Below are 22975 nucleotides of genomic sequence, written 5' to 3'. Positions count from 1 at the left end.
GAGAGAGTGAGTTGGAAGATCTTCCTGGGATTCGATCCCACTATGCCACGCACTCAACTACCTTTCCTGTGTCGCTATACAGGCGATTCCGATTCCGTTCTTAGGTAAGCAAACCTAACCCTAACCTGTTTTAGGGTTTCAGATAGTGTAAGTTATGAAATAGCTAACCTAATTTATGCTATAGGTTGTCAATCTGCCGTAGACAAAGACTTAGCTTTAAAACTGAGTTCGTTATGAGTCTACCGGCGAAAGGTGCGGACTATAAACGTATAGGTTATGGTTTTCAAGGCTTTCAATGTCGGTTAATGGTTTATTACTGATGTGGGTGCAATTTCACATGCCAAATGCGATGTTCGTATCGCGTTTCTGATATATATGAACTATATTGAGTTTAGTGTATTCCATGTATATGTAGAAAGTATCGTATACGTATGAAATTTGAACATGTGTTTGCCATGATTAATTGTCATATGTTTATGCTAGTTGTATGTGTAACAACTCCTTGGCGAAAGGATTTGTCCTAATACGTGCTATCACCAACAAACGTCTTGTATGTTGGAATGTGTAGTCTAAGTGTTTGCAGAAATGTCTAAATGAACAAGTGTGTAATAAGTTGTACTTCATATGGGCATTGAGAAGAGATTCTCAACTATCTTAACGATGTGTATGATTTCCTCCATGTAACTTACATTCTTTGTCCGTTTACTTAGACACTGCTTATGTGTGGATTCATGTTTAAGTTGAAATCCATCAAATGCTCACATGCTTGTATGATTGGAATTGTTGATCCATTACTGTTCTGATTAGCTTGTATGATTATCTATTATAATTGAATGTGTCTGGGACTACGGAATAGTCCAGGCAATCGGTAACAGGCACTGAATAGGTGGCTGAGGTTGTTACGCCACACAGGACGTGTTCGATGAGTCCGAGTCGTACTTCGGTTGCCGGCAGTGGTTAGGCCACACAGAGTGCTTACGCACTTCATGTCAATCAATTCGATGTGCGCTCGTGCTTGTCGAGCTCGTCAAGTAACCCGATTGACCCGATGTATGTTCACCATGTATGGACGCTACTGCTTGAATCTAAGGTACCAAACTCACCAGTGAAAACCCTTTTAACCTTGGTACCTCGATCCGCTAAGACTCATGAGCCGGGCATTGTGGTATGGGACACCGTGGTCGAGCTGTCGGCCTACGCTGGGGTGACGAGCCTCCCTGTAGTGACCAGTGAGCAACCCAGACTCGTGAGCCCAATACGGTAGTATGGGACACTGTATTCGAGCTGTCGGCCTACACTGATAAGGTGACGAGCCCTTTGTAGTGACCTCGAGCGTACTCTAAGACTGCGTAGAGGCGACGAGCCCTTACGTAGCAACAGGAGTACACTAAGCCTGCACTGATAAGGTGACGAGCCCTTTGCAGCGACCTAGTTACGTATCATCGTATGAGATTTGCTAGGATTGACGACCCTAGAATGGATCATTGTTTGGGAATTGATACAAGGGAGGTACCTTAGCTTTCCAATCCTGCTGTATGAAAAGGACTAATAAGAACTTGGTAATCACGCTCATGCACCACATTGCATATGCCGTTTGGTGATGTGTAGAGAGCACGAGGAAGTGACTGACATGCACGACCGTTAGATGAAGATCGCTGAGAGAGTGCAGGCGAGAGCATGCATCATTTATTCATACCATTCCTACATTAATCAGAGTATCTAGGAATGTTCGATTATATTGCTTTATCATTACTGCTTGACTGAATTGATAACATGTTAACATTTGCTTTATTGTTCCACTGAGTTGATCACTCACTCCCACGTTACGGGACGGTGTTTTAAACACCAACCAGACCATGTTGTAGGTTCAGACGATGGCGCAGCCTGCGAGGCGGAGCCGGACTTTGAGGATGATGAGGAGGCATTCTCATATATGCAGTATCCATGCGGGTTCTCGTAGACCGTTCTGAATCGTCGGGGCTTCAGGGTTATACTTGTAGTGGACTATTATATTTTGACATTTTGTAATTTCAGACAATACATGTAATTATTGACCTGGCAATGCATACATACTTGGGGACCTAAATTGGTTTATAAAGTTATACACAGTCGTTTCAGTCTTCCGCTTGCGTATTACAACTATCCCTGGATTATGTTTTGCAGTTTTGGCTTAATCTTATTCATGTTTATGCACTAATACAAACAACATTTAATCATCATCAAATATGTTGCATAAGTGATGCGTTGGAACTCGGGAGTTGGACTCTCACTCGACCCCCGATTTTCAGGGCGTTACATCTTCCATGTATCATTCTTCTCAAGAGCAGTCATCTCCTCCTCCATAGCTTGACACCGCCAAGGAGAAGTCAGAGCCTCTTTATAATTTTTAGGAATAGTAGAAGAAGAACACTCAAGAGTAAAAACAAATGACCCGTGTTCAAGAGACATGGAACAATGCGAAACAAAATATTAAATAGGATGAGCAGTACATTATCTTTTAGCGTTTATAATAATAATAGGCATATTAAGAAACGAATCTAAATATGGATCAGAACAAATGAGCAAGCGAGTAGGAATAAAATTAGTACCTTGATTCAAAGGAGCCTACCCTATGGTGGACCGTGGGAAGACCAATGTTTGAATATTCCTTACACCTTCAAATCTAGTTTAGTTGCCTGAGAATCAGGAACCACTTTATCTGTAATGCTGTCAAATCACTTATGCGATCATAAAACTATAACTACATTTCTAAAATTTTTTCCAATAAAACTACAACTACTCCAATTTAATTTTGTTGTCGATTTCAATCTAATTTCTGTACTACCTAAGCTATAATAAGTTAATAACCATTAATGAATATGTAAAAAACTGAAAATTAACAACAAATCAACAACTTGTTAATAAAAAATTAATAATTTTATTAATAAATGAAATCTTTGTGGTGTTTCAGACTTTCAGTGAAGACTACTACAGTATATGCATAATACATTACTTACAAATTACAATTACATGTTACACTTACAAGTTACAACTTAGAAATTAGAAATTTTCATTACAAGTATACAAAATCTATAAATTATTATAGACATTGATCCCTCTCCCATTATAGCACATCACCACTATCATCATCGTCAAAGTCATCTTATTCTTCAATGCACACTTCATCTTCTTATATTTTTTTCATCATCTATCTGCACAAGTTGCTCATCCACGTCAAATGGTCGAGCATCTTCTTGTACTTCTTCAATCTCAATATCATCTCCTTGTCCTTAACTGCTACTAGCCCTCGTGTTACTGCTCACCCCTCTTCTACGCCTTTGAGAACATTCGCCAAGAGCCGATCCATAAGTGTTGCCTTCAACTTGGGCCCATGTAAGGGTCTCACCGGCAAAGACTGGATCCTCTATCTCAACAAGCCACTCACTATCTGCCTCCAAATCTAGGTTAATAGGATCATAGAATCCAAGATTTTTCTTGCTTAGCCGGGAATCTTTCACACAATTTCTGGTTCTACTGGACGATGACCGGGTCATTGAGTTTCTTTTTGTTCGAGACGATTTCTTTTTTTCATGTGAATCTGCATAACATGTAGAAATTTCAATTAAAAGTGAATTGGCAATTTAGCATTGAGCAGAAAGCCTAAAACTGAAAGTGAATTATAGAACTTTAGGTCTTCAACCTATCGGCTCGAATGTACTCCGGTTGCGCTCGTAATCGCTCACAGAACACGTAAGGCCAAAAATTCTCATGGCCAACTTCTGTAGTGTCAGATCCCTCCTGGTCAGGTCAACTCCATACATTGACTCCCAGTTAGCTGTGCAAATAAGTTTAAGTTAGACACTCACTTACACTTCTTACATTGTAAGTTGTAACTTTGTAGAAGTGCATACTTGGCAATTTCATACTTTTATGCCTGATAACAATGTTTCTTGAGAAAATCCCTACACTCTTCATGTAGAAGTCTAGCACTTGTAAAATTCTATCATGTTCTTGTTTCTCTAGAATCATTCTTTCCAAAACATCAAGAAATCTAACCATATGCATGGTCGATGCCACAGTCCGAATGATGTACATAAAGAATACGGCCAGATTAAGGATATAAGCATCCGAATATAATGAGGATGACATTTGGCTACCCCATCTAGCATCTATAATATCTAGGATGGGGTGGTAATCACATTCTTTATAGTTAAAGTATTCCATGATTTTGTTTCTGGCCCTAATGCAGGGGCATTTTCACACAGGCTCGAGTGGGGTAGCATGCGGGATGCGGGGGCACACTTGGGGTGGGCAGCCAGTGTGAGGCGGGTCATGAGAGGCGGACCCCACCCGTGTGATTCGGGTGGCTCGTGTGAGGCGGTACCCATGTGATTTGGGGCCTACGAGGGGGGTTCGACCGAGGTCCTAACCCATGAGATGTGGGGCCTAGGCTATGAGATAAAGGGATTAATTCTCCATGCTCTAACAATTCGAGCTTTTAGAGCAAGTGGTTAATTGTCCTGCATCAATGTCCGACTAGATCTATCGGTCCATCCATCAACCATTAGCGTACAATCATAAATTTTCCAAATTTCTTCGTATTTGAAGATAAAGTTTCTAATAAATTGAACCTCCTTTTTCAAACAACTCTCCCTCACTTTATGTTAGGAGGGGGTTTCAAGTCAGGTCCAAATTGACCTATAGCTTCAACTGTTGCCTTAAAACTTTTCATCTTTACAATGTTGAAAGCTACACCAACTTGATATGACCACCTTGCAATATACTAAATCGTGGTTTTTCTATCCTTCTGCTTATAGCGGTTTTCCAAAGAGGTTTAGGCGGGTCTTTTGCCTTTGCCCCTTTGGTCAACCACATCTTCGAGATGTGGTCTACACCACCTATCCATAGGCCAAACCCACAGGCTCCTTTGGTTGCTGGTCTATATTGCCCCATGGATGTAGGTGGGGTAGATGCATCCAAATCTACAACATCAATGTCCTCATAAGCTTCTCTCTCCATATATTCTTGTTGAATAACCGTTGTGTCATGTCTTTTTCGAGCATGCTTGTCCATGTACTCCATCCCCCCCGCACAGGAACATACTGATAAGGGTGGAGGGACACTCACACCATAAATAGGTCGAGCTTGATTTCCCAGTCCTTAGGCCGGACCTGATTTTCCTGACCCCCCGTGGGAGAATAATATATTTGCGAGGCATATTTGCTGCTCTCGAGATTCGAACATAGGACCTTCCTCTCTAATACCATGTCAAACAACCATTTACTCTAAAAGCTTAAGCTGTCAGAGTGTGGTGTATCAATGTATATTAAGGGACTTTATCACTTCAACAGCTCTTGCATTTTATCTTAGTGTGTGCACAAGGTGTTATTTATGCCGGCCAATACCACCGAAACATATGAATCCACATAAATCACACACTATCTAAGACTTTTCACCGGCACTTTGATAGTGCCCACACTTCCAACCCAGGTCATTTGACTTCAGTTTCAAAGAAGAAGATTAGGAAGAAGACGTGATGATGACACTTGATGAGTTGAGTCAACTCAAGTACTAAGTAGTGTATGAGTAACTAGTTACAAAACTACATACTAATTATTAAGTACTAAGAAGTGTACGAGTCAATGAGAAAGTGTATTAGACAAACAATTGAAACAAATAAGCTATAGGCTAGCTACTAGTTAATTGAAACAAATAAGCTATAGGCTAGCTACTAGTTAAGTACTAAGTACTAACTAGTAACTACTAAATACTAATGTAGAGATGTCTACTATTACTTTGTTATTATTAGACAATTAATCTCTTACTATGGGGAGTGCCTGACTATAGTGGAGTTACAATTTACAACAATTGTGTGTGTGTGTGTGTGTGTGTGTGTGTGTGAGAGAGAGAGAGAGAGAGGAGATTGTGGTGTGAGACATGAGAGTTGAATGTGAGGAAAAAAAAAAAGTCTTCGAATGAAGTATTGAAACTTCAAAACTTGAATCTTCAAATTCTGAATCTTCAAATGAAGTCTTGAAGTTGAACCTCTCTTGAAGTCTTGATTTGAATCTTGAAGTGTAGAACTTGAACCTCTCTTGAACTTGAATGTCTAGTGTTTTGAAACTTGATAAGAGAAATGAATAAGAATGATACACTAATCAATAATATTATACAATTACAATTTACAAATGAATACAATAGTCAATAAAACAAAATAATGTGGGGTGGGGTGGGGTGACTCTTGAGTCTTCACTTGACTCGAGTCTCTTGAGTCTTGAGACTCTTAAGTCTTGACTATTGAAATGAGATAATAATAAATTAAATTAAAAAAAAAAAAAAGACAACGAATGTTAGATAGAACTTAGAACTTAGTGATTTGAAATAGAATGCTAATGAAAGAAAAATTGGGATTAGATTAGATTAGAGAATGAGAGATTTAGAATTTGAGATAAAGAAAGTGAAAGCAAGAAGATAGAGAGATGAGATGAGACTTGAGAGAATGAGTTTGAGAGAAAGAAAGTAAAGAGAAGTGAGAATGAGAGATATAGATAGATGATAGATTAGAGAGAGAGAGAGAGAGAGAGAGAGAATAAAAGAGATTAGAATGAGAGATTGAGGATTGCTTCTTGTGATCTTGTCTTCTTGACTACTCATTTGCTTCAAGCCTTCAAGTGAAACTATGCAAGAGAGATTATGAAAAAGAGAATGAGAGTGTTTAGAGCTTTAGAATGCCTTAAAATGAGAGAGAGAGTACATGAGGGTTTTAGGGAAAGTATAATACACATGGGAAGAAGAGATGAGAATATTGAGAGAGGAGGAGGAGAGTTTGGGAGAGATAATATGTTAGACTTGCATGCCCTAACACATAATATTTTATTATGAAAAAGCATATAGTACACTGCAGGGGAATAGGGAAGTGTGCACATGCACTTACACTAAAAGGACATACAATAAATATAATACACTAGCATTCTCTATACTCCCCCTCAAGTTGGAGCATAGATGTTGATCATGCCCAACTTGTCACGAACACGATGAAGAGCATCTCGACTCAAGGATTTTGTAAGAACATCAGCAAGTTGATCCCCAGATCGAACAAAAGGAGTGACAATTTCCTTAGAAGCGACTTTCTCCCGAATAAAGTGACAGTCAACCTCAATATGCTTGGTTCGCTCGTGGAAAACTGGGTTACGAGCAATATGGATGGCCGCTTGATTGTCACAGTGAAGAGGAATAGGACCCGAAGGAGGATAGCCAAGTTCTTCAAGAAGATTGCGAAGCCACACAAGTTCACATGTCGCATGAGCCATAGCACGATATTCAGCTTCAGCAGAGGACTGGGCAACAACTGGCTGCTTTTTGCTCTTCCAGGTTATAAGATTGCCACCTAGGAAGGTACAGAAGCCGGATGTAGAGCGGCAATCAAAAGTACTACCTGCACAATCAGCATCGGAATAACCAGAAAGATGAAGATGACTATGCAATTGAAAGCGGAGGCCAAGACCCGGGGCTGATTTTAAATACCGAAGTATGCGGTAGACAGTCGTGAGATGGGAAGTATGGGGAGCTTGCATGAATTGGCTAACAACCCCCACCGCAAATGAGAGATTTGGACGAGTAATAGTCAGGTAAATAAGCCGGCCTACAAGTCGTCGATACATCTCGGGATCAGTAAGGAGAGCACCATCATCTGGTCGAACCTTCTGTGAAGTATCTATGAGAGTGGTAGCAGGCTTGCACCCTAACATGCCGGTCTCCATGAGAAGATCAAGCGCATATTTTCGTTGTGACAAGACCAATCTCGATGATGAGCGAGCAACTTCAATTCCGAGGAAGTAGCGAAGAGGACCAAGATCTTTAATCTCAAACTTGGTCTTCAAAAAATCTTTGACCACCCTCATTCCAGCAGAATCACTACCGGACAGAACAATATCATCCACATAGACAATGAGAACCATGATGCCCGTCGATCGACGACATATAAAGAGAGTGATCGGCATGACTACGAACAAAGCCAAACTCCAAGAGAGCTTGACTAAAATTTTCGAACCATGCATGTGGGGATTGTTTGAGTCCATAAAGAGCCTTCTTCAACCGACATACAAGTGCAGGGTTGTGAGAAGTAACAAAGCCAGGAAGTTGATGCATGTAAACTTCCTCTGTAAGATCTCCATGCAGAAATGCATTCTTAACATCAAGTTGAAACAAGGGCCATTATAAATTAACGGCCAAGGAGAGCACAACGCGAATTGAATTAAGTTTAGCCATCGGAGAGAATGTCTCGAAGTAATCCACACCATGAGTCTGTGTATAACCTTTAGCAACAAGACGGACTTTATAGCGATCAATTGAGTCGTCTGGAAGAAACTTGATCATATAAACCCATCGACAACCGATAGGTTTATGGCCTACAGGAAGTGGCACAAGATCCCAGGTATGATTCTTCTCAAGAGCAGACATTTCTTCCATCATCGCCTTTGTCCAATCAGGACTCTGAAGAGCATGTGAGAGAGATCTAGGAATAGTCTGTGATGAAAGGGAAGCTGCAAACGATTGAAAAGACGGTGAAAGATGATCATGTGAAACGAAATTACTAATGGGGTGTTGAGTACAAGATCGTGACCCTTTGCGCAAGGCAATGGGAAGATCTAAACTCGAGTTAGGAGAGTCACCTGAACCAACATCCAAAGTAAGCGGAAGGGTAGATGACTGAGCTTGTGAAGATTTATCTCGACGCTGATACACCTGCAGAGGCTTAGGCTCACCCACATCACCAACAGGATGCTGAATAGAGGGGAGAGGAGTTTTCCCATGATCACTAGTGGAAAGAGGATAAGAGTTATACTCCCCCTGACGCGCAAGAGGATCACAGAGGGATCGGCCTGGAGAGGAGAAAAAAGAAAGATCCTCAAAGAAGGTGACATCGGCAGAGACATATTTCTTGCGAGTCAATGGGTCAAAGCATTTATAACCTTTCTGACTCCGAGTATACCCTATAAAGACACATTTAATCGCCCTGGGACTAAGTTTATCATTACTCCCATCCAAAATTTGAACAAAGCATGTACAACCAAAAACTTTAGGTGGTAGAGGAAATGGATTATCATGAGGATACAAAATAGTAAATGAAGATTTATAAGACAGAATACGTGAGGGTATACGATTAATAAGAAAAGTAGCAGTTAAAAGAGCATCACCCCAAAAATGTTTGGGTAGATGCATACCAAGTAGAAGGGTGCGAGCAACTTCAAGAAGATGACGATTCTTTCGTTCTGCAATACCATTTTGTTGAGGAGTGCGAGCACATGATGTCCTAGATAAAATACCACGTTCCTGCAAGAAGGACAGAAAGGCAGTAGACATGTATTCTCCCCCATTATCAGAATGGAGGGATTTGATGGAACAATGAAATTGAGTGCACACTTCATGATAAAACACTTTAAACGCATCAAACACTTCACTTTTAGATTTCAAAAGATAAATCCAAGTCATACGGGAATAATCATCAATAAATGTAACAAAATATATAAATCCAAAAGTCGAGGTAACTGGAGCTAGTCCCTAGACATCCGAGTGAATCAGAAGAAAAGGTTGGGATTTCCTCCCTGAAGAGCTAGGAGAAAATGTAGCATGGTGATGTTTAGACAATTCACAAATATCACAGCATAATGTTTTAGTGACAGGTAAGGAGGGAAACAAAAGTCTCAATCTAGCAATGGATGAGTGGCCTAAGCAGCAATGCTACTGAGTCATGGATTCTCGATCTAAAGAAAGGGTACTAGAAGCGACAATTAGTGTATCATCGAGAAGATAAACGCCTCCGCGCTCATGCCCCCCACTAATCACTCTCTTTGCCTGTAGGTCCTGAAACAAACAATAAGAAGGGAAGAAGGTAATAGAACAATTGAATGATTTAGTAAGAGAGCTAAAAGACAATAAGTTTAATGGAAAACGAGGCACATGCAATACGGAGGACAAAGACAAGGAAGAAGAGAGAGGGATGGAACCAATCCCAGAGATGGGAGATTGGGTTCCATCTGCGACTGTGACATACTGAGTGGGAGAAGAAGAAGAATAAGAAGAAAAGAATTGCAACTTACCAGTCATATGGGAGGAAGCTCCAGAGTCAATGACCCAGGAGGTAGGAGAGGATGACGCAAGAAGGGCGGTACCTGACTGGGCCGAAGCTGCGTGAGAAGGCTCAGGAATATCCCGAATGTGAAGCCGCATAAGGGCATCATATGCCGCCCGAGAAATAATAAGAGACTCCCCTGAAGTAGACTGCTCAGCTGTCGGGGTGGAAGACTGTGTCTCAGAAGCAACAGTGGAAGCAACAGAAGCAGCGGCATACGTAGGACGACCATGTAGCTGCCAGCAATAATCAATAGTGTGATTAGTTCCACCGCAATGTGAACAAATGCGGGAACCATCACGTCCTCGTCCACGTCCACCACGACCACGAAGACTACGGCCGCCGCGACTGCGATCTAGATCGCGGCCTCTACCACGACCACCAAAACCAGAAATGCGCCCTGAGCTCAAGGATGGTACCCGAAGACCAAGGGAGGACTGATCGCCAACAAGATGTGCCGAACGCTCGGGTGGCACAAATGAATGAGAAGGAAGAGTAGAGATCATAGCACGCTGACACATGGCATAGACTGTCGTCAATGGGGGAAGAGGATCCTGCATAACAACCTGATCGCGAACGTGAAGATAATCAGAACTCAACCCAGCGAGGAACTGCATGATACGAGTATCATCCCGTTGCTTATGAGCATGTTCATGATCCTCTTTACATTTGGAAGGAAGAGGCTGATACATATCCAACTCATCCCACATACCCCGAAGCATCGAATAGTAATCTTTAAGGATCTGGAGTTTTGTTGAAACCGACCAATTTCTTGAATAAGCTGGAATACCCGTGAAAAATTCTGAGATTCTGAGAACATATCATGAAGCGTATCCCAAATGCCTTTAGCCGAGGATAAAAACATCACTGAGTGGCTAATCGAGGAATCCATGCTATTCAACAACCATGCAATAACTTGATAATTCTCCTTTGTCCAAGACTTGTAGGTAACATCTGTAGAGCTTGGGGAATCATCCAAAATATACGACAACTTGTCACGGGCTCCTAAAAATACTTTTACAGATTGTGCCCATTGAAGATAGTTGTCACCATTCAACTTAATGGAGGTAATCTGCAAGGGGTTAGATTCAAGAGACCCTATGCCAAGAGATGAGGGCCCTTTGTCAGCCATAATAGAGTCCAAGAGAAATAAACCTATGCCAAGAGACCCCCTATGCCAAGAAAGATTGATTCAAACAACTCTATCTCACTCAATCCTTCAACATAACAAGAGATAAACCTCAAACAAATATCAATCATCCAAAATACCATGAAACGCAATCAAATAGGGCCTGACCGAGTGAAAAACGGCCCAGCCGCACGCCCATTTGAGGTTAAAAACCTCTCAAACATTGATCTTAAGTAAAAAAATCCACCATGGATAGCTTGGGAGGAAGATTTCGGTCCATCTTGAGCAAAGAAACCGAAGAAAAGCTTACCGATTTGAGGTAGATCGAAGAAAAACGGAATCTGGAACCGATTTTCGAATTTCTCTATTTCGCCCAAAATCCCCGGGACTGAGGTCCAATAAATTTAAAAATCATGACAAATCTTCTAAAATCAAGATCTATCAAACCCCTAAACTTTTAGCTCAAACAGAGCCCATGCGTCCGTACAACGCTGACGTCAGCCGTACGGCTGCTGACGTCAGCAAGGTGACGTGTCGCCTCTCAACCTGTTGGATGCGGAATGCCTTGAACTTGCTCTGATACCAAGTAGAAAAAGATTTGATGAGGATAATGTGAAGAAGAGATGAGAATATTGAGAGAGAAGGAGGAGGAGAGTTTGGGAGAGATGATGTGTTGGGCTTGCATGCCCTAACACATAATATTTTATTATGAAAAAGCATATAGTACACTGCAGGGGAATAGGGAAGTGTGCACATGCACTTACACTAAAAGGACACACAATAAATACAATACACTAGCATTCTCTATACTCCCCCTCAAGTTGGAGCATAGATGTTGATCATGCCCAACTTGTCACAAACACAATGAAGAGCATCTCGACTCAAGGACTTTGTAAGAACATCAGCAAGTTGATCCCCAGATCGAACAAAAGGAGTGACAATTTCCTTAGAAGCGACTTTCTCCCGAATAAAGTGACAGTCAACCTCAATATGCTTGGTTCGCTCGTGGAAAACTGGGTTACGAGCAATATGGATGGCCGCTTGATTGTCACAGTGAAGAGGAATAGGACCCGAAGGAGGATAGCCAAGTTCTTCAAGAAGATTGCGAAGCCACACAAGTTCACATGTCGCATGAGCCATAGCACGATATTCAGCTTCAGCCTAGGACCGGGCAACAACTGGCTGCTTTTTGCTCTTCCAGGTTATAAGATTGCCACCTAGGAAGGTAGCCGGATGTAGAGCGGCGATCAAAAGTACTACCTGCAATCAACATCGGAATAGCCAAAAAGATGAAGATGACCATGCAACTAAAAGTAGAGGCCAAGACCTGTGGCTGATTTTAAATACCGAAGTATGCGGTAGACAGCCGAGAGGAGAAGTACGAGGAGCTTGCATGAATTGGCTAACAACCCCTACCGCAAATGAGAGATCTGGGCGAGTAATAGTCAGGTAAATAAGCCGGCCTACAAGTCGTCGATACATCTCGGGATCAGTAAGGAGAGGACCATCATCTGGTCGAAGCTTCTGTGAAGTATCCATGGGAGTGGTAGCAGGCTTGCACCCTAACATGCCGGTCTCCATGAGAAGATCGAGCGCATATTTTCGTTGTGACAAGACCAATTTGGATGATGAGCGAGCAACTTCAATTCCGAGGAAGTAGCGAAGAGGACCAAGATCCTTGATTTCAAACTTGGTCTTCAAAAAATCTTTGACCTCCCTCATTCCAACAGAATCTACCGGATAGAACAATATCATCTACATAGACAATGAGAACCATGATGCCCGTCGATTAACGATATATAAAGAGAGAATGATCAGCATGACTATGAACAAAGCCAAACTCCAAGAGAGCCTGACTAAATTTTTCGAACCATGCACGTGGAGATTGTTTGAGTCCATAAAGAGCCTTCTTCAACCGACATACAAGTGCAGGGTTGTGAGAAGCAACAAAGCCAGGAGGTTGATGCATGTAAACTTCCTCTGTAAGATCCCCATGGAGAAATGCATTCTTAACATCAAGCTGAAACAAGGGCCATGATAAATTAACGGCCAAGGAGAGCACAACACGAATTGAATTAAGCTTAGCCACTGGAGAGAATGTCTCGAAGTAATCCACACCATGAGTCTGTGTGTAACCTTTAGCAACAAGACGGGCTTTATAGCGGTCAATTGAGCCGTCTGGAAGAAACTTGATCGTATAAACCCATTGATAGCCAACAGGTTTATGGCCTAAAGGAAGTGGCACAAGGTCCCAAGTATGATTCTTATCAAGAGCAGACATTTCTTCTATCACCGCCTTTGTCCAATCACGACTCTGAAGAGCATGTGAGAGAGATCTAGGAATAGTCTGTGATGAAAAGGAAGCTGCAAACGACTGAAAAGACGGTGAAAGATGATCATATGAAACGAAATTACTAATGGGGTGTTGAGTACAAGATCGTGACCCTTTGCGCAAGGCAATGGGAAGATCTAAACTCGAGTTAGGAGAGTCACCTGAACCAACATCCAAAGTAAGCGGAAGGGTAGATGACTGAGCTTGTGAAGATTTATCTCGACGCTGATACACCCGCAGAGGCTTAGGCTCACCCATATCACCAACAGGATGCTGAATAGAGGGGAGAGGAGTTTTCCCATGATCACTAGTGGAAAGAGGATAAGAGTTATACTCCCCCAGACGCGCAAGAGGATCACAGAGGGATCGGCCTGGAGAGGAGAAAAAAGAAAGATCCTCAAAGAAGGTGACATCGGCAGAGACATATTTCTTGCGAGTCAATGGGTCAAAGCATTTATAACCTTTCTGACTCCGAGTATACCCTATAAAGACACATTTAATCGCCCTGGGACTAAGTTTATCATTACTCCCATCCAAAATTTGAACAAAGCATGTACAACCAAAAACTTTAGGTGGTAGAGGAAATGGATTATCATGAGGATACAAAATAGTAAATGAAGATTTATAAGACAAAATACGTGAGGGTATACGATTAATAAGAAAAGTAGCAGTTAAAAGAGCATCACCCCAAAAATGTTTGGGTAGATGCATACTAAGTAGAAGGGTGCGAGCAACTTCAAGAAGATGACGATTCTTTCGTTCTACAATACCATTTTGTTGAGGAGTGCGAGCACATGACGTCCTAGATAAAATACCACGTTCCTGCAAGAAAGACAGAAAGGCAGTAGACATGTATTCTCCCCCATTATCAGAATGGAGGGTTTTGATGGAACATTGAAACTGAATGCACACTTCATGATAAAACACTTTAAATGCATCAAAAACTTCACTTTTAGATTTCAAAAGATAAACCCAAGTCATATGTGAATAATCATTAATAAAGGTGACAAAATATCTAAATCCAAAAGTGGAGGTAACTGGAGCTAGTCCCTAGACATCCGAGTGAGCCAGAATAAAAGGTTGAGATTTCCTCCCAGAAGTGCCAGGAGGAAATGTAGCACAATGATGTTTAGACAATTTACAAATATCACAGCATAATGGTTTAGTGACAAATAATGAGGGAAGCAAAATTCTCAATCTAGCTATTGATGGGTGGCCTAAGCAGCAGTGCCACCGTGTCATGGACTCTCGATCCAGAGAAAGGGTATTAAAAGCGACAATGGGTGTATTATCTAGAAGATAAACGCCTCCTCGCTCATGCCCCCCACCAATCACTCTCTTCGTCTGTAGGTCCTGAAACAAACAATAAGAAGGAAAGAAGGTGATTGAATAATTGATTGATTTAGTAAGAGAGCTAACAAACAATAAGTTTAATGGAAAACGAGGCACATGCAATACGGAGGACAAAGACAAGGAAGAAGAGAGGGATGGAACCAATCCCAGAGATGGGAGATTAGGTCCATCTGCGACTGTGACATACTGAGTGGGAGAAGAAGAATAAGAAGAAAAGAATTGCAACTTACCAGTCATATGGGAGGAAGCTCCAGAGTCAATGACCCAGGAGGTAGGAGAGGATGACGCAAGAAGGGCGGTACCTGACTGGGCCGAAGCTGCGTGAGAAGGCTCAGGAATATCCCGAATGTGAAGCCGCATAAGGGCATCATATGCCGCCCGAGAAATAATAAGAGACTCCCCTGAAGTAGACTGCTCAGCTGTCGGGGTGGAAGACTGTGTCTCAGAAGCAACAGAAGCAGCGGCATACGTAGGACGACCATGTAGCTGCCAGCAATAATCAATAGTGTAATTAGTTCCACCGCAATGTAAACAAATGCGGGAACCATCACGTCCTCGTCCACGTCCACCACGACCATGAAGACTACGGCCGCCGCGACTGCGATCTAGATCGCGGCCTCTACCACGACCACCAAAACTAGAAATGCGCCCTGAGCTCAAGGATGGTACCCGAAGACCAAGGGAGGACTGATCGCCAACAAGATGTGCCGAACGCTCGGCTGGCACAAATGAATGAGAAGGAAGAGTAGACATCATAGCACGCTGACACATGGCATAGATTGTTGTCAATGGGGGAAGAGGATCCTGCATAACAACCTAATCTTGAACATGAAGATAATCGGAATTCAACTCAGCTAGGAATTGCATGATACGAGTATCATCCCGCTGCTTATGAGCATGTTCATTATCCTCTTTACATTTGGAAGGAAGAGGCTGATATATATCCAACTCATCCCACATACCCCGAAGCGTCAAATAGTAATCTTTTAATGATCTGAAGTTTTGTTGGAACCGACCAATTTCTTGAATAAGCTGGAATACCTGTGAAAAATTTTAAGATTTTGAGAACATATCATGAAGCGTATCCCAAATGCCTTTAGCCGAGGATAAAAACATCACTGAGTGGCTAATCGAGGAATCCATACTATTCAACAACCATGCAATAACTGGATAATTCTCCTTTGTCCAAGACTTGTAGGTAACATTTGTAGAGCTTGGGGGATCATCCAAAATATATAACTTCTCACGGGCTCCTGAGAATACTTTAACAGATTGTGCCCATTGAAGATAGTTGTCACCATTCAACTTAATGGAGGTAATCTGCTAGGGGTTGGATTTAAGAGACCTTATGCCAAGAGATGAGGGCCCATTGTCAGCCATAGTAGAGTCTAAGAGAAATAAACCTATGCCAAGAGACCCCCTATGCCAAGAAAGATTGATTCAAACAACTCTATCTCACTCAATCCTTCAACATAACAAGAGATAAACCTCAAACAAATATCAATCATCCAAAATACCATGAAACACAGTCAAATAGGGCCTGACCGAGTGAAAAACGGCCCAGCCGCACGCCCATTTGAGGTTAAAAACCTCTCAAACATTGATCTTAAGTAAAAAATCCACCATGGATAGCTTGGGAGGAAGATTTCGGTCCATCTTGAGCAAAGAAACCAAAGAAAAGCTTACCGATTTGAGGTAGATCGAAGAAAAACGGAATCTAGAACCGATTTTCGAATTTCTCTATTTCGCCCAAAATACCATGAAATGAGGTCCAATAAATTCTGAAAAAATCATGACAAATCTTCTAAAATCAAGATCTATCAAACCCCTAAACTTTTAGCTCAAACAGAGCCCATGCGTCCGTACAACGCTGACGTCAGCCGTACGGCTGCTGACGTCAGCAAGGTGACGTGTCGCCTCTCAACCTGTTGGATGCGGAATGCCTTGAACTTGCTCTGATACCAAGTAGAAAAAGATTTGATGAGGATAATGTGAAGAAGAGATGAGAATATTGAGAGAGAAGGAGGAGGAGAGTTTGGGAGAGATGATGTGTTCGGCTTGCATGCCCTAACACATAATATTTTATTATGAAAAAGCATATAGTACACTGCAGGGGAATAGGGAAGTGTGCACATGCACTTACACTAAAAGGACACACAATAAATACAATACACTAGCATTCTCTATAGGTTTTAGGGAAAGTATAATACACATGGGAGGGGGGGTGTCTTATTATAGGGAAAAAAATCCAGATTTCAAAATAAATAAATAAAGTCCAACGGTCAGATTTCTAAACATTGGATAGTATGCAATCACATATGCCATTATGTGAGCACACTATGGCATATGTGATCGCATATTGTATACATGGCATATGCAACCATTGCATATGCCATGTGTACAGCATTATGATGGAGAACATGCCTTTGGAACAGAAAGAATTGGATCGGAATCAAGAGCAAGTATAGGAGGAAACATTGACTGCTTCTCTCCATGACCTTTAAAAAAATGGAACGTTTTCAAAAACTTGACATTCATATAAGCATAATGTTTTTTACTTGCGGATTAAAACACTAATACCCTTTTAGAAGCCAAATATCCTAAGAAAACACACTTAATAGCCAAATCAAACCATTTATTTCGAGAAGGATCTGTACTGTAAACATAACAAACACACCCCAAGACTCATAATGGGATTAAGAAATAAAGTAGAATGCTGAAAAATATTGAAAGGGACTAACCCTTAAGAACCATAGTAGATAAACGACTAATTAAATAACAAGCAATAAGCACAGCATCCGACCTAAGATACTTGGGAACAAACATACGAAATGTGGGGTATAAGCAATGTTTTAAATATCAACGATATCGGCCGATATATCTCGCGATATATCTTGCATTCCACCTATGCGATACGAAATGCCCAGGTAGTGCCAATATATCCCACATGTTCGATCCGGTGAGCATTTTCAATTTCGAATCCCCTTTTTTTGTTGAAATTATGTTAAATCGGTGTCAAATGGTTATAAATCCATTGGTTCTTCATGTTTTGCATGAAAAACTATGGAGTTGGAGCTTTGATTTCGATGTCCATTGGTTCTTCAAGTTCTCCATTTTTTTCAAAATTTTCCTTCAACTAGCTATCAAAGGAGAGTAATTTTGAAGTCTTTAGGAGTATTTGATGAAATGCTCATCACATACATTCTAATTGCAAAATTTGAGTGTAGGTGGTCTGATTTGGGGGAAATTCGAAATTTCCCCAATTTCTCCCAAATTGCTTGCAATGTTGCACTCCAAACATGAAATCAAGCTTGCATGAGGGCTGATCTACTGATTTGTTAAGTCCTTGTCAATTTTTGAAAAATAAAAATCATTTTTAATTAAAATTTAATGTAAAAAATATTAGAATATTAAAAAAAATTTCAAAATTTCCCCTTAACTAGCTGTCAATTGAGACTAATTTCTAAGTATTTAGGAGTGTTTGATGAAATGATCATCACGTATACTCTAAATTTTATGCATTCATTTTGAATATAGTTGCATTAGTTCAATCAGACAGCACATAGCTTAGGACCCTGTACAAACGAAACCTATTATGTGCACTTTATTTTTGTGATGTTATGATTTAAAAGTGTGTATTAAGGTCTTTTCTAACAAACCCTGAAGTTTCATTGAAAAATTCAACCATTTTCCCCATGTTTCCCAAAAAGTGAGATCAATTCCCCGATACAAACGATATATCCCATGCGATAACCTATACGTATATGTATCCCAAGTATGTGATATGTAACGCAATACCAATATTTCGAACATTGGGTATATGCACAAATGGTTTGAGAAGCTATACAATGCTCTTGAAGATAAGAAAACATAGAATGAGAAAGATACTCCTTTAAATTATCAATACTAAGGGTTCCAATATTTATATTAAACTGATTTTTAACCCGAGCATAAAAGACTTTGAAAATTGAATCAACCTCATCTCCATTTTCATAAAATAAATCCATGTCATACGAGAAGATAGTATTTAAATCGATTAGAATTAATTAGAATCGGCCTTCATACAGCATAATGAACTAACAAAAAAAAAATGACTTTCTTTCCACAGAGGGATAAATAGACTTACGATGTTTAGCCAAAACACAGGCCTCACATTAGAAATTCTTGATATTATTAGACTCAACTAACTGACGCAATAAAGAATATATAATTGAATTAGAAGCATGACCAAAACGACAATGCCAAAGATAAAGATCCTCCTTTTTCCCTTAAGACGCTCACTAAACTGACTTGAAGAATTCAAATAAAGAATGCATAACCCATTCTTCTCAAGTCCACCACCAAGCAGCTTCTTCGTCATTAGATCCTGGAAGACACAATGATCAAGAAAAAATGTCACACTACAATTTAGATCCCTCGTAATCTAACTCACGGACGGTAGATTAGAAAGTAATATTAGGGCTTGGTGTGCCGTAAAGGCCGTTCCGTAAAGGTAACGGTGGAAACTGTTACACGTTACGGGGTCGTAACGGCCGTAACAGCTGTTATGGAAAAAAAATGACATGTAGTTGGCGTTAACAGCACGTTACATTCGCTATAAAGGCCATAATAGCCCCGTAATGGTCTATTACAGGGCATATAGAGGTTTTTCATACTTTTTAATCAACATTACGGGGCAAATATAGGTTTTTCGGGGGTTTTTTCAATAAATAAAAAAATAAAAAAGAGAGACCATGACGGCTGTTACAGGGCCGTAACAGCCGTTATGCCCTGTATCGTAAAGGTAACGGTGGTGGCCGTTACGGCCACCGTTAACATTATGGAACACCTTGTATTGGGGACTAATAAGACAGAAGACAAGGAGAACACTGGTGAAACCAAATCAGTACCCTTCCCCTTAATAGGTGCAAGGTACCACTTGCTAACTTCACACGACCTAAACAAGGATCTGAGGATCTGAGGTAAACGAAGAAAAAGAAACAGATGCATCCGTCATATGACCAATAGCCCCGAATCAATTATCCAAAGGTTGGACTAAGAGGCAATGTGAAAAATGGTGAAGCTCTTTGCTTTTTTAGCTAAAAATGTAGATGAAGAGTCCTTATTCTGAGTGGCATCCTTGAGTAAAGCATCATACTCACTTTTGGAGAGACGGATCACATCCCCAACTATTCAGGTGACTTTATCAATGAAGCCACTACACCAAAATTACTCGGAAAGTCTTTATCATCTGTAGTCGTTGAATTAGCATAAAAAACTTGAGGTGGTTTCAAAAACTCCTCGACCACAAGGAGTAAATAAACAGTTTGCATCACCACCAAGCCCATGGCCTGCATCTAGACCTCCTCGTCCAATAGCTCTACCCCTTCCATTAATAGTATTATCAAAAATTCTAAACCCGGTCACAAGGAGTAGATTTCTCAACCACAACTAATCCCATAGTTGCACGGTGCCTCTCATCTTTTAAGAGCAAAGCATACTATGGAAGGTGGAGTAGGTGAACCAAGAATTTGAGCCCGTACAGGTTCAAAATTAGAAATAACTAATAAGACTTGCTAGTAACTCGAATGTCCTCTTTTTTCTCAATACTTTGTTTATAAGTCACTGCATCAGTGATACAAGAAAATTGGAGATCATCCAAAAAAGATAACTCCTGCCACAAACGACACATCTTAACATAATAATCAGAAACTAAATACTCCCTCTGTCTCAAAGTCCCAATCTCCTAGTAAATATTGTAACTATGACCCATATTATTCTGATCAACATACAAATCATGAGCAGTCAACCAAATCTCACAAGCAATAGATGATAAGAAAAGGTCTTCACTAACTTCTAGCTTCATAGAATACATAAGCCAGGACATGACAAGCAAGTAATTTGATTTGCAATCTCCATAAGAAGGATCTAGCACAATAGGTTCTTGTATATTACCATTTATATAACCTAACTGTTGTTTTCCTCTAATAAACATCTCAAGTGCTTTCAACCATTGAAGATAATTACTAGACTCAAGTTTATGGGTTGTAATCTGCAACCCATGAATTTCTAAACAAACAATCAATCTTTCCATCTTAGAATTGATTGAATCAACTATCTCAGACCTTGACAAAGAAGCCATATGTAATCCAAACAATATGGATCAAAACAAAGGTCAGGAAAAATAGTCAAATCACTATTCACAAATACCCAAGAATAGAGAGGGAAGATATTACAGCTAGATTAACATGTCTGAAAGTTAAAGAGTTCTCGTACACAAATTTCAGTAAATCTGGACATGGAAATCCGTCCAATCAACAATCAACATCAAACCCTTATCACTACGAACATATTTCATCAAATCTGGAGAAAAGACTGCACAAAAAAGTGGCAAACACAAACTTCCAACAAAAGACAACCACTGCAAACCAGTTTCTAACAAAACTGGAGGTAAAAATTCAGAACCTTAACCAAAGAAGATTGTTCAGCAAAGTCTTCAATCAGATCTCCCAAAACAAACAAAAAAACAGCTGCAGGTATCAAGTCTTCTAAAAAACTTCACAGCAAATCGCAAACCTCAAAGAAAACTTCAGCCACAAGTCATAAAATAAGCCTCTAAAACTTCACTGCAAATCTTGACATTAAAAAAATCTCCAGCCACAAGTCTCAGATCTCAAAAGAAAGCTTCAGCCACAAGTCTCCCCCTCTCAAATCAAATCAGATCAGTGAGTAAAAACACCCACAACTCTCAAACCGAGATTAAATATGAATAAAATAAGAAAAAGAAGAAGAAGAGAGGAAAAGAGGAAGAAAGATCAAGAGAGGAAGAAACGAGGAAAAGAAGAGGAAGAAAAATAAATATATAAAAAAAGCCTAGGAACTATCCAGGTACTTTGATACCATGAAAAGTAGAAGAGCTTTGGAAGAAGAGAAAGACTACTAGGGATTGGATGTCCGACCCTATTATATTTGTAAGGATTAAATAACCAAATTTCATAAAATACCCTTAAGGAAAAGGGTGAAAGTAGAAACAGAAGAAGCCTAAAAATGTAAATAACAGGCATAAAAACCCACAGCACAAACCAAGGGCCCACGGCCAGTCCCATATATACTATAACGCTGTACATACCTTTTTTTCTTTTTTTTTCTTTCTGCCTTTCAGCTATTTTATTATTTCATATACTTTCTGTTTTTCTTCATTTATTTATTATAAAAATAATGAATAATTGCCTGGTTGACCCACCGAGTCGCGAGTTGACCCGGAACTTACCGAGTCTCAAACCGATTCCCGGTTGGCAAATTGTCGTTTCACCTAGTGTGTAGTTCGCAGGAGTTTGGGTTTTAAAGAAGCAGAGTACACTCTTTAATCTCTTTATTAGGCTCGGCAACTTCTCATTTTGAGTAAAAGGTAGCATATTCCCTTCAAATAAATTTCATGTATCTTTCAAAGAAAAGTCATGTTAAGATAAAAGGAAAAAACCTATAAAAAGAAACAGCATTTTCAGTCTGAAAATTTGACAGCACACTATTATGTAAAAGGTTAGATCCTGTCACCTCATTATGTTGTTTGGAGGCAGCCACATTGAACAAATCTTAACGTTTAGACTAGTGTCTTAAAACTCGTCACAGGCTGGACGGTTGGACCGGTTTGAACCAGAATTGACTGCCATAAAGGGTCAGGAAATGAAAACCCTGTTTTGGGCAAGGAACTGTTTAAACAGTCTTTCACCTGGTCTGAATGTCTGGGTCAGGTACTTAGCCTAGTTGGACCAGGTGGTTCAACTGCCTGTGCCTAATTTAAAATGAGGTGGGTTTTGAACGCATTACCAAATTTATACAACGGAAAGCTCCACCAACCGTGCAACATATGCTAAGTTACTTAAATCCTAACATTTTCCTTATATTGTTACAGATCAGACTGTCAGTTGGACTTGTTTGGACGAACCGTCCACACAAATATGTTGAGGCCAAATCCAGGTTTAAAAAGTTGGTTGAGACAATACCAATGCAAAAGGAAATTTTTCGCAAATCTTAAGATGATTTGCAATAAGAAATCTATTAATTACAGCGT

The 22975-nt window shown here is 40.3% G+C and overlaps 2 protein-coding genes across 8 annotated transcripts in view; both read right to left on the bottom strand.

The window, feature by feature from the left end:
- The window catches only part of LOC131243563 (uncharacterized), a 128681-nt gene that overhangs the window by 52095 nt on the left and 53611 nt on the right, over window positions 1-22975 (bottom strand). The window lies entirely within an intron of this gene.
- LOC131243565 (uncharacterized mitochondrial protein AtMg00810-like) lies at window positions 6942-8148 on the bottom strand. The gene has a single exon (XM_058243021.1). It carries the CDS (start codon window positions 8055-8057, stop codon window positions 6966-6968), a length of 1092 nt encoding a protein of 363 aa, XP_058099004.1. The 5' UTR covers window positions 8058-8148; the 3' UTR covers window positions 6942-6965.

Source organism: Magnolia sinica, chromosome 4, assembly GCF_029962835.1.
Source record: "Magnolia sinica isolate HGM2019 chromosome 4, MsV1, whole genome shotgun sequence".
NCBI classification, from domain to species: domain Eukaryota; kingdom Viridiplantae; phylum Streptophyta; class Magnoliopsida; order Magnoliales; family Magnoliaceae; genus Magnolia; species Magnolia sinica.
Note: the sequence above shows the minus strand (reverse complement) of the source record. Positions and strands in the feature narration are given on the sequence as shown.